General features: G+C 33.9%; 1 protein-coding gene and 1 long non-coding RNA gene across 8 annotated transcripts in view; one reads left to right on the top strand and one right to left on the bottom strand.

Moving 5' to 3' along the window:
• drd2a (dopamine receptor D2a) overlaps positions 1-12,472 on the top strand; it is a 31,338-nt gene that overhangs the window by 14,765 nt on the left and 4,101 nt on the right. For all 7 annotated transcript variants that reach the window (XR_015508335.1, XR_015508334.1, XM_087282380.1 and 4 more), the window contains 4 exon segments: positions 1,155-1,291; positions 5,366-5,565; positions 6,613-6,696; positions 9,229-9,577. Coding sequence is in view for 5 of the 7 variants with exons in the window: in XM_087282380.1 (XP_087138506.1) it covers positions 1,155-1,291; positions 5,366-5,565; positions 6,613-6,696; positions 9,229-9,577 (770 nt within the window). In the remaining 2 variants the exon portion in view is untranslated.
• On the bottom strand, positions 5,870-9,525 carry LOC147833670 (uncharacterized). The gene is made up of 3 exons (XR_015509376.1): positions 9,386-9,525; positions 9,190-9,295; positions 5,870-6,676 (listed from the first exon to the last, which is right to left on the bottom strand). It is a non-coding gene; the product is annotated as an uncharacterized LOC147833670 (long non-coding RNA).

Raw genomic sequence — 12,472 nt, 5'->3', positions numbered from 1 at the left:
AATTTTCTTGTGTGTTGTGTATGACCTTAATCAATGTGCATGAGCAAATGGGTTGTGGTTTCTTATTGTTGCACTGCAATTAGTTTTTATTTCACATGACTTTCAAGGCTCAAAATTAAGGATTTACCATTAATTATTTAATTTATCCCTAACCATACCAAAAATAATTATTGTCATGTGTCTAAAACAAACAAACCAGTTAACTAAATGGGAAGTTAATTTCCTATTAAAACAATCGCTTTTTAAACAGTCTCGCACATCACCTTTGCACGCGCAAATTATCGTCCTCTCATTCGGTACTCACCTGCTTTCTTTTGGTCATGTGAAGTTTTTTTTTTAAACTCTACGATCACATTTGCACGCATACTGGGCCATCTTTTTTGTTGAACCCTGCTTTTATGAAAACTACAATTTAAAAATTATTTGGAACCAGCCAAAGTGGCTAGTATAAGCGAATGTCTTATACCAGCCACAGCTGAAATCTACCCGCACTTGTATACAGGTATACAGCATTCTTTAAAATACCTTCTTTTGTGTTTTACCGAAGCAAGAAACTCATAATGATGTTGAAACAAGTCAAGGGTGAGTAAATGATGACAGAATTTTAAATTTTTGGGTGAACTATCCCTTTAACAACCATCAGGTGAGCAAATATCAAAAAACTACAAATGAAAAAAATACAAATGGTCTATTAACATACAATATTTACAGTTTGCTGTTGGACGAACAAAGCTTCGCTCATTGAAATCATAGCTTTGCCAATTTGATGAACACTCCAAACCCCTATTGTATCAAATGATTTACAGTGGTTATGGAGCTTCACAAAGCAGCACTTCAAAAGCTCCCATCGCTAGTTATATATAGACAACAACATCAACTTCCTTGTACCCCGTCACCTAAATAAGCTCAAAATAGTAAGGAATACTTGTAAGATCGATAGTGGTTCATGCTAGACGTCTCCTTCATTTATATAGCAAGTAATTAGATACTAGAAAGAAAGACCTCAGTGGATAATCAGAGGTCATGGGAAACACCAGTGTATTGTGTTGTACATTATATCACATGAATACAGGCATACCTGTTAATTGTGCAGAGACATGAAGACATATATAACGAGACAACAAACAACTCATTTTTGTTCTGTATCTCCACAGGTACACAGCTGTAGCCATGCCTATGTTATATAACACACGCTACAGCTCCAAGAGGAGAGTCACCGTCATGATTTCTGTGGTCTGGATTCTGTCTTTTGCTATATCATGTCCACTGCTGTTTGGACTCAATAATACTGGTAAATATGGGGGAACTATTTACTTAATCTGGGCTGTCAGTCAATCTGTTTAAAAGTCTGAACTAAATTAACTGAATAAAAACGAATACTTTCACTCGAAAAAAAAAAGACAACTAGTTGACCATATCAGGAAAAGCAGTAAAATGCTACACAAATCTTCAGTTTGGTGCTTTTCAAATGACTTTCTATTCATTGAACACATTTGAATTGTAGCAATATTTCACCCAATTACAGTCTGTATTTTAAAATAAAGAAAAGCTTAATGATTGATTATATATATATATATATATATATATATATATATATATATATATATATATATATATATATATATATATATATATATATATATATATATATATATATATATATATATTTAATTTAAAGTATTTTTTCCGAAAACTGACCTGGAAAATTTGAAAAAAAGTCCAGTTGACTTAACATTGGGTCAAAATGTATGACTTGGGCTAATTTAACTCAGACTACCAATCTGCCAATCACTGATGACCTTTCAACTTACTAGCCACAGCCTAGCAACCACTTACGGCACCCTAGCAACTGTCCCAAAGACTTCCATTGTAAAAAAACTGCCATGGACTTTTCATTGGACATACTAACAACAAACCAATTCATGTTAACAACATACTAACAAAAATACTAGCATACTAATCATACTAGAAACATGCTAACAAATATACTAATCTATAATACCAATATACTAACATTAATCATACTAGAAACCATCTAGCAACACCTTAGCAAACGCCTAGCAACCACTCAAAACACCATAGCAATGACTTAGAACACCTAAGTAACTGCCTAGCAACACCTTAACAACCACCTAGCAACACCTTAGCAACCACCTAGCAACACCTTAGTGACCACTCAGAACACCCTAGCAATGCCTTAGCAACCACCTAGTAACGCCTTAGCAACCGTCTAGCAACCACTCAAAACACCCTAGCAACCACCTAACAATGCCTTAGTAACAGCCTAGCAACCACTCTGAACACCCTAGCAACCGCAAAGCAATACCTTAGCAACCACCTAGCAACCACCTAGCACAACACTTTAGCAACCACCTAGCAATGCCTTTGCAACCACTAAGCAACACTTTAGCAACCACTTAGCAATGCCATAGCCACTGCCTAGCAACCACTCAGAACACCATAGCAACTGCCAAGCAACACCTTAGCAATGGCCTAGCAACACCTTAGCAACTACCTAGCAACCACTCAGAACACCCTAGCAACCCCTCAGAACACACTAGCAACCACCTAGCAACCACTCAGAACACCCTAGCAACCCCCTAACAACACCTTAGCAACCACTCAGAACACCCTACCAACCACCCAGCAACCACTCAGAACAACCAACTAAGTAGCAATGCCTTGGCAACCGCCTAGCAACCACTCAAAACACCTTATTAACTGCCTTGCAAGAAACAGGCCAATCCATACTAGAAACATGCTAATATACATGTGCTTATCTATCTTTGCCAGCTGATTCAAACTGCTTAAAACTACTTCAATTATTTAAACTTTAAAACTACTTCAAACTCTCAAACGAGGCTTTCTCAAGCCACCATATAGTTTGTCTACGAACTTTACTTTTCCCATTAATTCTATGCTGTGCTAATTAATTAAACATTTATGTGATTCATTTACATGCATTTGCTGAGAAGTGCCCTTAAATGAAGGTACAGACGTTCAATGATTGTGGCACACGAGTAGAAAATGAGATATTCTTAAAATGAAGATTTAGAAGCAAATTATAAGCTTATGTCCTGCAAAGTATCCACCACTGTTCACTTTGTGTCTTTTATGCATATTCTACAAATGATTTTATAAGGATTATGACAGCTAAACTCAATTTAAGTGGATCTTCTTGGCATACGCTTAAATAAGTAGCTTCTGTTTAGAAATAGTATTATAGTACAATGTAACAGCTTGCTGAATTTACAGAGTACTAGTGTCTTTATTTTTCATGCACACTGGTGTTAGGGGCAGCTAAAATTAAGTTAGGTCACTGCTTCATTTGAAAGTTATGTTAGAGGAAGTGATTTAATCAGCGCTTTTCTGCTTGAATGCACACAGTGGGTGGACGAGGGTCAGGCACTCGTGAGCATGAACAAAACAAATCATAATATAAGATACTGGGAAGATGAGTGTTATAATCTAGACTAGAGGGTTTCAGTCTTTGACATGACTGACCAAATATGATTATTCTCATGAATGGGATCACCATTCTAAACTGTATATTTATAAGTCATTTGTCAAGTCAGTTGGTGTATAAAAACCTGATTTCTGTTATATTAATAATACTATACATGTGTCTGTGTCAGTAGCCTAGAGGTACTGCGCTGACATATACAGTAGCACTATAGTGCTCACGGCAACCCGAGTTTGATTCCCGGCTCAAGGTCCTTTGACAATCCTTCCCTTCTCACTGCTCTCCTGTCTGAATTCTCTACTGTCCTATGATAATAAAGGTGAAAACCCCCCAAAATATGTTTTTAAATAATAATAATGTGTGTCTAAAATATTGTTTTAAAAATCTTTATATTAAGTCACTTCTGTATATATTGTGATAATTTTTATTGTTCATTTGTATTCTAATTTGTATTGGTTTGTTTAATTCTATTTAATTATCCCTTAAAAATGGCATTAATTTAAATATTATGTGATTTTATTATTTTATATATTTTTTAAAAATTTATGAATAAGTTATATTTGCTTTTTTTAATACATTGATACATGAATTGTTTTATTCTATTTAATTGTTCCTTAAACGTTTGCATCATTAATTTAAATATTATGTAATTCTATTATTTTATATTTTTTCATGAATATGTGATATTTGCTTTTTTATACATTTTTGATAAAATATGTATAAATATTTTATTCTAATTAAAATACTTGAATCTTTTATATTCAATAATAAAAAACTATATTAGTTGATGCTTTCTCAGAAAGAAAGGTACAAAACTGGGGCAAAGATTCCATAAACAGACATTTTGGATACCTTTAGGGTATATGTAATGTAATGTAATGTGAAGAATTTACAGCTTTATGTCTAAGTATATCTATAGGTACTATGAGTAACACATTTGTACTTTAAAAATAAATAAATATATAAATAATATAAATAAGTATTATATGTATATATATATATATATATATATATATATATATATATATATATATATATATATATATATATATATATATATATATATATATATATATATATATATATATATATATATATATAAATATATATTAATGCTAAAGATTACTGTAAACTTGATCTATTTGAGTAATCGAAGCATTTTGAGCTCAGTAAAACCCAATAAATGAAGAGAACTCAAACCAACTTAGTACTGTAAAACCCAATAAGTTGAAGCAACTCAAACCTTTTGAGGAAACTGATTGCTACATCTATACGAGTACTGTGAACGTACTCCATTTAAGTTGAAGTAATGAGGTATTTATAATTAACTCATTACCTTCAACACTGAGTTCAAAATTCTTTTCAAATGAGTAGAATTAACTTTCAGTCAATTTTGAGTTAACTACACTCATTTGACTTGATAAAGTTGGGTTTTACCATGTTCGTAAATCAAGAAACATTTTCTAGACACGTAAAAAATATTGTCTTGTTTTGAAAAATAATGTCCCCAAATTAAGGGAGTTTTACCTTAAAACAAGTAAATTGATCTGCCAATGGGGTAAGAAAAATATTATTGTTTACAATTAAAAAAAAAAAATGTATTTCTTATCCTGCTGTCAGATTATTTAGTTTGTTTAAAAAAAAAAAACTCACTTAATTTTGCCATATTTCTGAAATCAATTTTGCTTGTCTAGAAAACACTTCTTGATTTAAGAATATTTAGATATTCAGACTAGAAACAAGACATAAAATCTAAGTAAGAAAATCATTTTTTGCAGTGTGTTAGTCATAAAAGTGTATGATCTGAAAAGGTATCACCCCTGTGACAGGTTTTGTACAGTTATTTCAGAATGTGAACAGTTATAACTTTGAATGACATTTTCCCTGTATTTTCTATTCCAGTAACCCATGACGATGCTCTCTGTGTGATTGCGAATCCTGCCTTTGTAGTTTACTCCTCCATTGTGTCCTTCTACGTTCCCTTCATCATAACTCTGCTAGTGTACGTGCAGATCTACGTGGTACTCCGGAAAAGACGGAAACGTGTCAACACCAAACGCACATGCCCAGTTACAGACATGGATATGAGCTCGACTATAAAGGTGAGATCAGCTGTTTCATGACTAGTTGTGAAAGTTTGCACTTACTCAGCACTCAAGTAGAGTTTAGTGAATTGGGATTGTTAAAAAAACTGCAGTGTCGATGAATTTCATAGTAATTTGTCAGCGCTGAAATTCCCATCAGCAGTGTAGGAGTAATGAGCAGCTGAATAGAAGTGGATATTAGTACATGCTTGCACATCTGTGAAAATGGAAGTGTGTCAAGAGCGACCTTTCTTTTCTGTTTTTTTTTTTGCTTGTTGTATTGATTCTCCCAACATACAGCAAATCAATGTGAGACGAGCAGGAAATGGCCACAGCTTTATATCACTGCTATTATAATAAACAGTTCGTCTGCACATTGTTTTACACAGATGCAGCTAGGCTTCACCAGAGCGCATATGCTGCAGCAGAATAAATTCAATATAGCATTATTTAGAGAAACCGATAGCTTATCTACCCATCCTAAGCTTCTGCAAGGGCATCAGAGCATTATTGAAAGTCATTTGTGGTTAGGGAGTTCTCATGCTGTGTCCTGACGGCGAAAGTAAACATCGCATCTCCTATCAGTGGTTTCTGTCACTGCTGCGTCTCCTCCAAAGCATTCTGATGTGAAAACAGGCTTAGATCAACATCATGTTTATTTCAGGAGAGCGGATCATCTTGAAGTGCAAAACTCCTCCTCATGCTTCTATAGAGCAAGTGTCTTGTTTCCAAAATACAGAACTTTTGGATTCAGATCTGAAATGATCTTTAGATTCGCCACATCTGCATCCAAAACATACGCGTTGTAGACAGAGAATGCAAAGCTTAAGCAATCCTCCTTATGCAGAGCAGGTCATTTAAAATGGTTAAGGATTACCTATAAATATGATCTATAAGCTGACATTAAAAATATCGCTGTAACCGACTGAAATTACCAAGCTCGCATATTCCTCCCATTTCTATAATTGCAAAGAAATTAAACTCAACCTTGGGCGAGACGACTAATTCCTTTCTGGTCTAAATCTGTCACAACAGTCTGGTGTTTCTCTCCCATGTGTGTTTCAGAAATGCACCCATCCCGATGATGTGAAACTGTGCACTGTGATCGTCAAGTCCAGTGGGAATTGTCCTGTGAACAACAAAAATGTGGTACATCCATTTTCGCTGTTGTTTTCCCAGATATCGCACTAAACAGGATTTTGTTGTGCTCGCAACCTCCAGAAGTAATGCAGACAGCTGATATTTGAGAAACGACAGTGTGTCAACAAATATTAAAAGTTAATCTCTGTACTTAATGTACACTTCATATAAAGTTATATTGACTGAAACAATAAACAAGTTAAATAGAGTGAAATCAATCAGTGAACCATTTCACACAGTACCCTTACAAAATGACTGCAGTTTAAAAAAAGGAATTAAAGGTTTTAGTTAACCTCTTAAAAGTGAAGTTGTTTGGACAAAAAAAGCTGCGTTATTTATATATATTGCAGTATTACTGCAATACAACTGAAATACAAAAATACAATCAACGCAGTACATCTACTGCAATAAAACTGAATTATTACTACAGTCCAAATGCAGTACAACTACTGCAATTCAGCTGAATAACTACTACAGAACAACTACTGCAATAGTACTGAAGTGATACTACAGTACTACTATAATGCAGTACAGTATAATGCACTACTGCAGTACAACTGCTATACAACTACTACTTTTCCTGCTTGGTGGACAATGTTTTCTAAATGAGGTTTCAGCACTTCATTTGTACTGCTGAAGTACTACCACAATATATTGTATTGTATTTTTCTGAAGTATAAGTAACTACAGAAAAACATATACAATACTGCAATACATAATTAAACTAAAGTGTACTTTTAATACTTATGAACCCAAGTGCAAAACATTATATAACATATCACTATATTGCCCCTTTCAGCTAATTTAATGTTACTTCAGTTGTATTGCAAGTTTTACTGCTGTTGAATTTTATTGTATTGTTGTTGAACTGTGTTTATGCCTCATTATACTGCATTTCTTTTCAGTTGCATTGGATTTGGTTGTACTGTTCAGGTCACCACAGTTATTTTTGTATTATTAATTTATTGCAAATAAACTCTTAAAATTCTAATTAGAAAATTACTTGAATCCAAAAAACATCCCTGAAAAAATACAAAATATTTTTGGAAGATGTTGAAGAACAAACCCTTTGGAACACAAGTGCAGTACAGTTCTTACCACACCATAGGCATAATAGACTACAGCAGCACATGAGCAGTAAAGATGGAGTTTACTTGTTTTTACTCCAGTTTACTGCAACTTATAAAATACTTATAAAATGCAAAATATTTTATTGTACTGTATTTGAACTGGGTTTTTTACTTCATTGAATTGCAGTTTTGCAAATTGTACTTAATTTTACTGCAGTTATACTTCTATATACTGTAATTGTACTGAAGTTGTACTGCAGTTTTACTTCACTTTTCTTGGATTTACTGCACATATTAAATGTTTACATGAAAACAATGCATTATAAAGCAGAAAAGTCTGCATTTGTAAAGGGTAGCCAGCCTGATTTCATGAAGAAATGCAACTATGTTACATTTTGTCAGTTTAATGTTAGTTCAGTCTTATGAAAATTTTAGATTTTAAAAAAGATGTGGCACCCAACCTCGCCCCTAAACCCAATCATCATCGGGAGATACATGAATAGTACTAAATTGTACAAATGAGTTCTTACAAATTATCCACTAAATCAAAATGTTACGAATTGTGAGATGATGTTGGGTTAGCATACAGATGACAAAGCTGTCAAAGCAATTTCTGTTCCCATGGATCGACAAAGACTAAAAACTTTATTTTGCATGCCAGGCCATCTTGTTATATAGAAACACTTGTCTGTGCACAAAAGGCATTGTTGATGTTTTTTTAATAAGCAAGGGCTTGATGTCATTGTTTTTACAAATATTAGAATTTTTGCTAACCTTTTCAAAAACATCATAACGAACATAGCTTTTTCAGACTACGTTTACACAATAATATGCATTAAAAATATATCCATGAAAATGGCCAAAAATGCTGCATTATGTACAGTATCTATGTATAATATTTGGTGGTGTTATCCTATTAGTTAGCAACTGTTAGCAAGTGACAATGTGCCGTTGGTGTCTCTGTGCTTTTGTCTATGTAGAATTTGATGTGTGTGTAATAAGACACATCTCTGCTTTTCGCTGTAATGTGAAGTGAATGTTTGCTAATGCTGATGAACCATTAGCAAACACTTGTAGCACCAACAACACTACTGCCATGTAATCCACCACTGTAGTGCATAACGTATGTTTGTTTGTGCTTGCCGTTAATCTCCATATGTATGCACATGACATCATTGTTTACAAGGACTTCAGCTTTCGGGTGATTACATGGACATGACAATGGCAACATTTAAAAAAAATGTCCACTTTAAAAACCTGTTTCAAATATATGCATTTAAAGTCCCAAAAATGATGGTGACTTGTAAACGAAGAGGAAAAACATATAAAAAGATTCCTGTTTATGGCTAAAAAACATTGTTGTGTAAAAGCCCCCAGAAAACGTACTATATGTAAAATGCTTTATAGTTTAGAACTGTTTGTATAAACATACCTTTGGCCAAACAGACTTTTCTTCTTCTTTTTCGGTTAGATCTTCATAAAAGAGGTTGTAAACAACGGGGACGACATCCAGATGGATGAGATCACAAACCGAAACCCTTCGAGACAGAGGAAGCAGGATCAGTCTGGTGGAAGTCAACAAAACAGCCGGCTGGTTAACTCTAATCTAAGAGAAACTGACATATCACCTCCATCGCCTGAAGCTGGTGTCAAGCCTGAAAGAAATGGCAACACCAGCAGTATCACGAAAGGGGCCAAAGCATTTGAGATCCAGGTCTCCCCCACCGGCAAAACTCAGACATCAGTCAAAACTCTTAACAAACGCAAAATCTCTCAGCAGAAGGAGAAGAAGGCCACTCAGATGTTAGCTATTGTCCTTGGTAAGTGCTTTTTAAGAACTTTAACACAAAGGTACAGTGTGTGTATGAAAAAAATGTTGCTTGATTTATTCATGAAGTGCAAACACTGTGACACTTTCCAAAAAAAAAATAAATAAATAAATCACTAAACAGCAACACTGGCTCAGCCAATAGTGTGACTTTTGAGCAAGACCAATTCCTGACCAATTGCAGACAGGTAGTGTCTCGTTTCAGAAACGGAAAGGGAGCAAGGACTCAAATGCAGTAAATTAGGGGTTTATTAATAATAAAAATACAACAAAAACAACCCAGAGGTGGAAAACATTAACACAACGGTAAAAACAAACTAGACTGGGCTGGCAGGGAAGAACGGGGCTGGACACGACAGGACAATGCAATTATAATAGATGAACTGGCACAGGGCAGCAGACATGAGTAGACTATAAGCAGAAAGAATTAACAAGCAAACAGGTGAACATAATAAACTAATTATGGGTTAACAAGGAGGGTGGGACTAGACAATAGACAGGAGCACATAACACTAAGAAACAACACAAGCCATGTGCTCATGTAAAAAGGACTAGAACATTCAGCCAATGAGAGAACTCTTAACTGCATGTTCATATGAAACTCCAAAGCACGATGTAAAACACAGAGCCACGTGCTAAGACACCAACAAAAACAGAATGTGAGATAGAGCACACTATAAATAAAAACACTTACGGTACACGTTTCCAGTCCCACTGCCAACCGAAACCAACTAGACCAGAGTGCTGAGAATGATAACACCATGCCGTGAACAAAACAACAAACACACTAGGGGTGCTTTTCAGAAAACCATCGTTAGCTAACTAAGGTGGCAAGTTCTGTTGTTACAAACATAATTCACTGATTTGGCATTTCCCAAATCCGTCTTACCAACGAACATTCGCAAAATGCATCGCAAACTTGTACGCTTGTAACTACACCTTTAGAGCTGTAGTTAGAAACATAGTTCCTGACTGTGATCTGTTTCTTGTTATATGCCCTATTTATTTAAAATATTCTAACATTTAAACTTGGAATAATTAAAAAAAAAACATTAAAAGTCATCACTCTTAGGTGTAATTTGCTTTCAAAGTATTTTACAGTTCAGTTTTAGTGATCTTTACATTGACAATTGCGCTCCCCTCGTAGTGCACTTTGAAAACATTTATGCCATTATGAACGCAGCTTTGGCTCATGACGAAAGCTATAGGTGACCTATAAGATAAAAGCGGAATTTACGTTACCTCTCCAAAGCTTGTGAAAAAAAAATATATATATATATATGTTATAATATATGTTACATAATATTTAATATACCCTAATGGTTTTAATTTATGATTGGTTATTTATTAAGAAATTTATCTGTACTGTATATGACGTGAGCCTGTTTGTTAGAAGAATTGGAAAAGTAAACTTTTCCAAAAAAGAAAAAAATAATAATAAACAACAACAACAACAACATAATAATAATAATAATAATAATAATAATTATTATTATTATTATTATTATTATTATTATTATTATTATTATTATTATTATTATTATTATTATTAAGTAGGATTTTTTTCCCATTTCTTAATAAACTATATTAGGCCTACAATCATTAACGTTTTGTATGATTTTACATGAGATTAGAATACGTTTTAGCTTAGTGATTTAATATGGAATATTCTCCATAATATTTGTAAAGGAAACATATATAGGTCCTATATGTGTCATTTACATACCCTATTTTTCAATTAATATGGAAAACAAGTGCATGTTTTTACCAAAACTAATATTGGATTTTTTTTTTAAAATACGAGTGCATAAAAGACTAAATAATTTGCACAATATAATTACAATATTTACAATGGAATATAATCTGTGGTGTTTTGCTCTAAAAAAAGTAGTTACTCCACCCAGTTTAGGGCATCATTATGGACGCTTTACATTATAACTAACGGGGTTCAAACGATGGATCTGCGACAGAGAAGCTACAGTTTTGGGACTAAACACTCGTCACTACTTTGTTCTTTTCCCAAACAATGCATTGTACTATGATAGTTCAGCCGCAGGTTATGTCATTGTTTGGAAAACGCACTCCAGTACGAGAGTGCGGATCCCGAGCACGCCCAGACCTCACGTGCACGGGTCAAGCAGGAGTGTGCACAGCTCGAGCACAGTCAAGACAGTGCTCATACAAAAGAAGAAATCAGACAGGAAATATGAGTGCTCGACCCGAGAAAACTTGAGCCGAGCACAACATACTAGACAAGACAGGACTAGTGTCTGGACTCGTTATTGTTATTGAAGAAAATGCAAAAGCATGTTATTTATAATCTACACAACTTGCTTTCTCTAAAATGTGCAGTATATTAGAATAAATTGAGCATTTTTGCTGAACACACACTTTGCTTCAGACTCAATGAGGAGAGTAATAAATTTAATTTAAAAATCCTTTTATGTTTTTTTGAGCAAGATGAACAAAGGGAAAGACTTAATAGTGTTTAATGGTGTAATGCTTACTTATTAAAATTGTCTTAATTAAGTTAACCAACTAAATGAATGAAGCTACAGTTAAATGTGCAATAATAAATGTATTCTAAATTAAATTAATTGATCCTTTCAGGGAACCATATCAAATCACTTTAACTGCTTAATGCGGTCACTTCAAAAAAAATTATTCTATGAAGTTAAAATTAAATGAACAAATTAAGTCAACTGATTAATGTGGAATGGGTGTACATGGCTAAATATAAATCCAACATACTTCCTTCAGTTCTGTTTGCATTTTTACCATTTTAGAAAGAAGACTTTTCTGCTGCATTTGAAAAAATCCAAAATACAGCAAAACAGCAAACTTGTAAAATATTTATTAAAGTTCAGAAGAGCCGTTTTCTGTTTGA

This window comes from Danio rerio, chromosome 15 (assembly GCF_052040795.2).
Source record: "Danio rerio strain M-AB ecotype USA chromosome 15, GRCz13ab, whole genome shotgun sequence".
Taxonomy (NCBI): Eukaryota; Metazoa; Chordata; class Actinopteri; order Cypriniformes; family Danionidae; genus Danio; species Danio rerio.
Note: the sequence above shows the minus strand (reverse complement) of the source record. Positions and strands in the feature narration are given on the sequence as shown.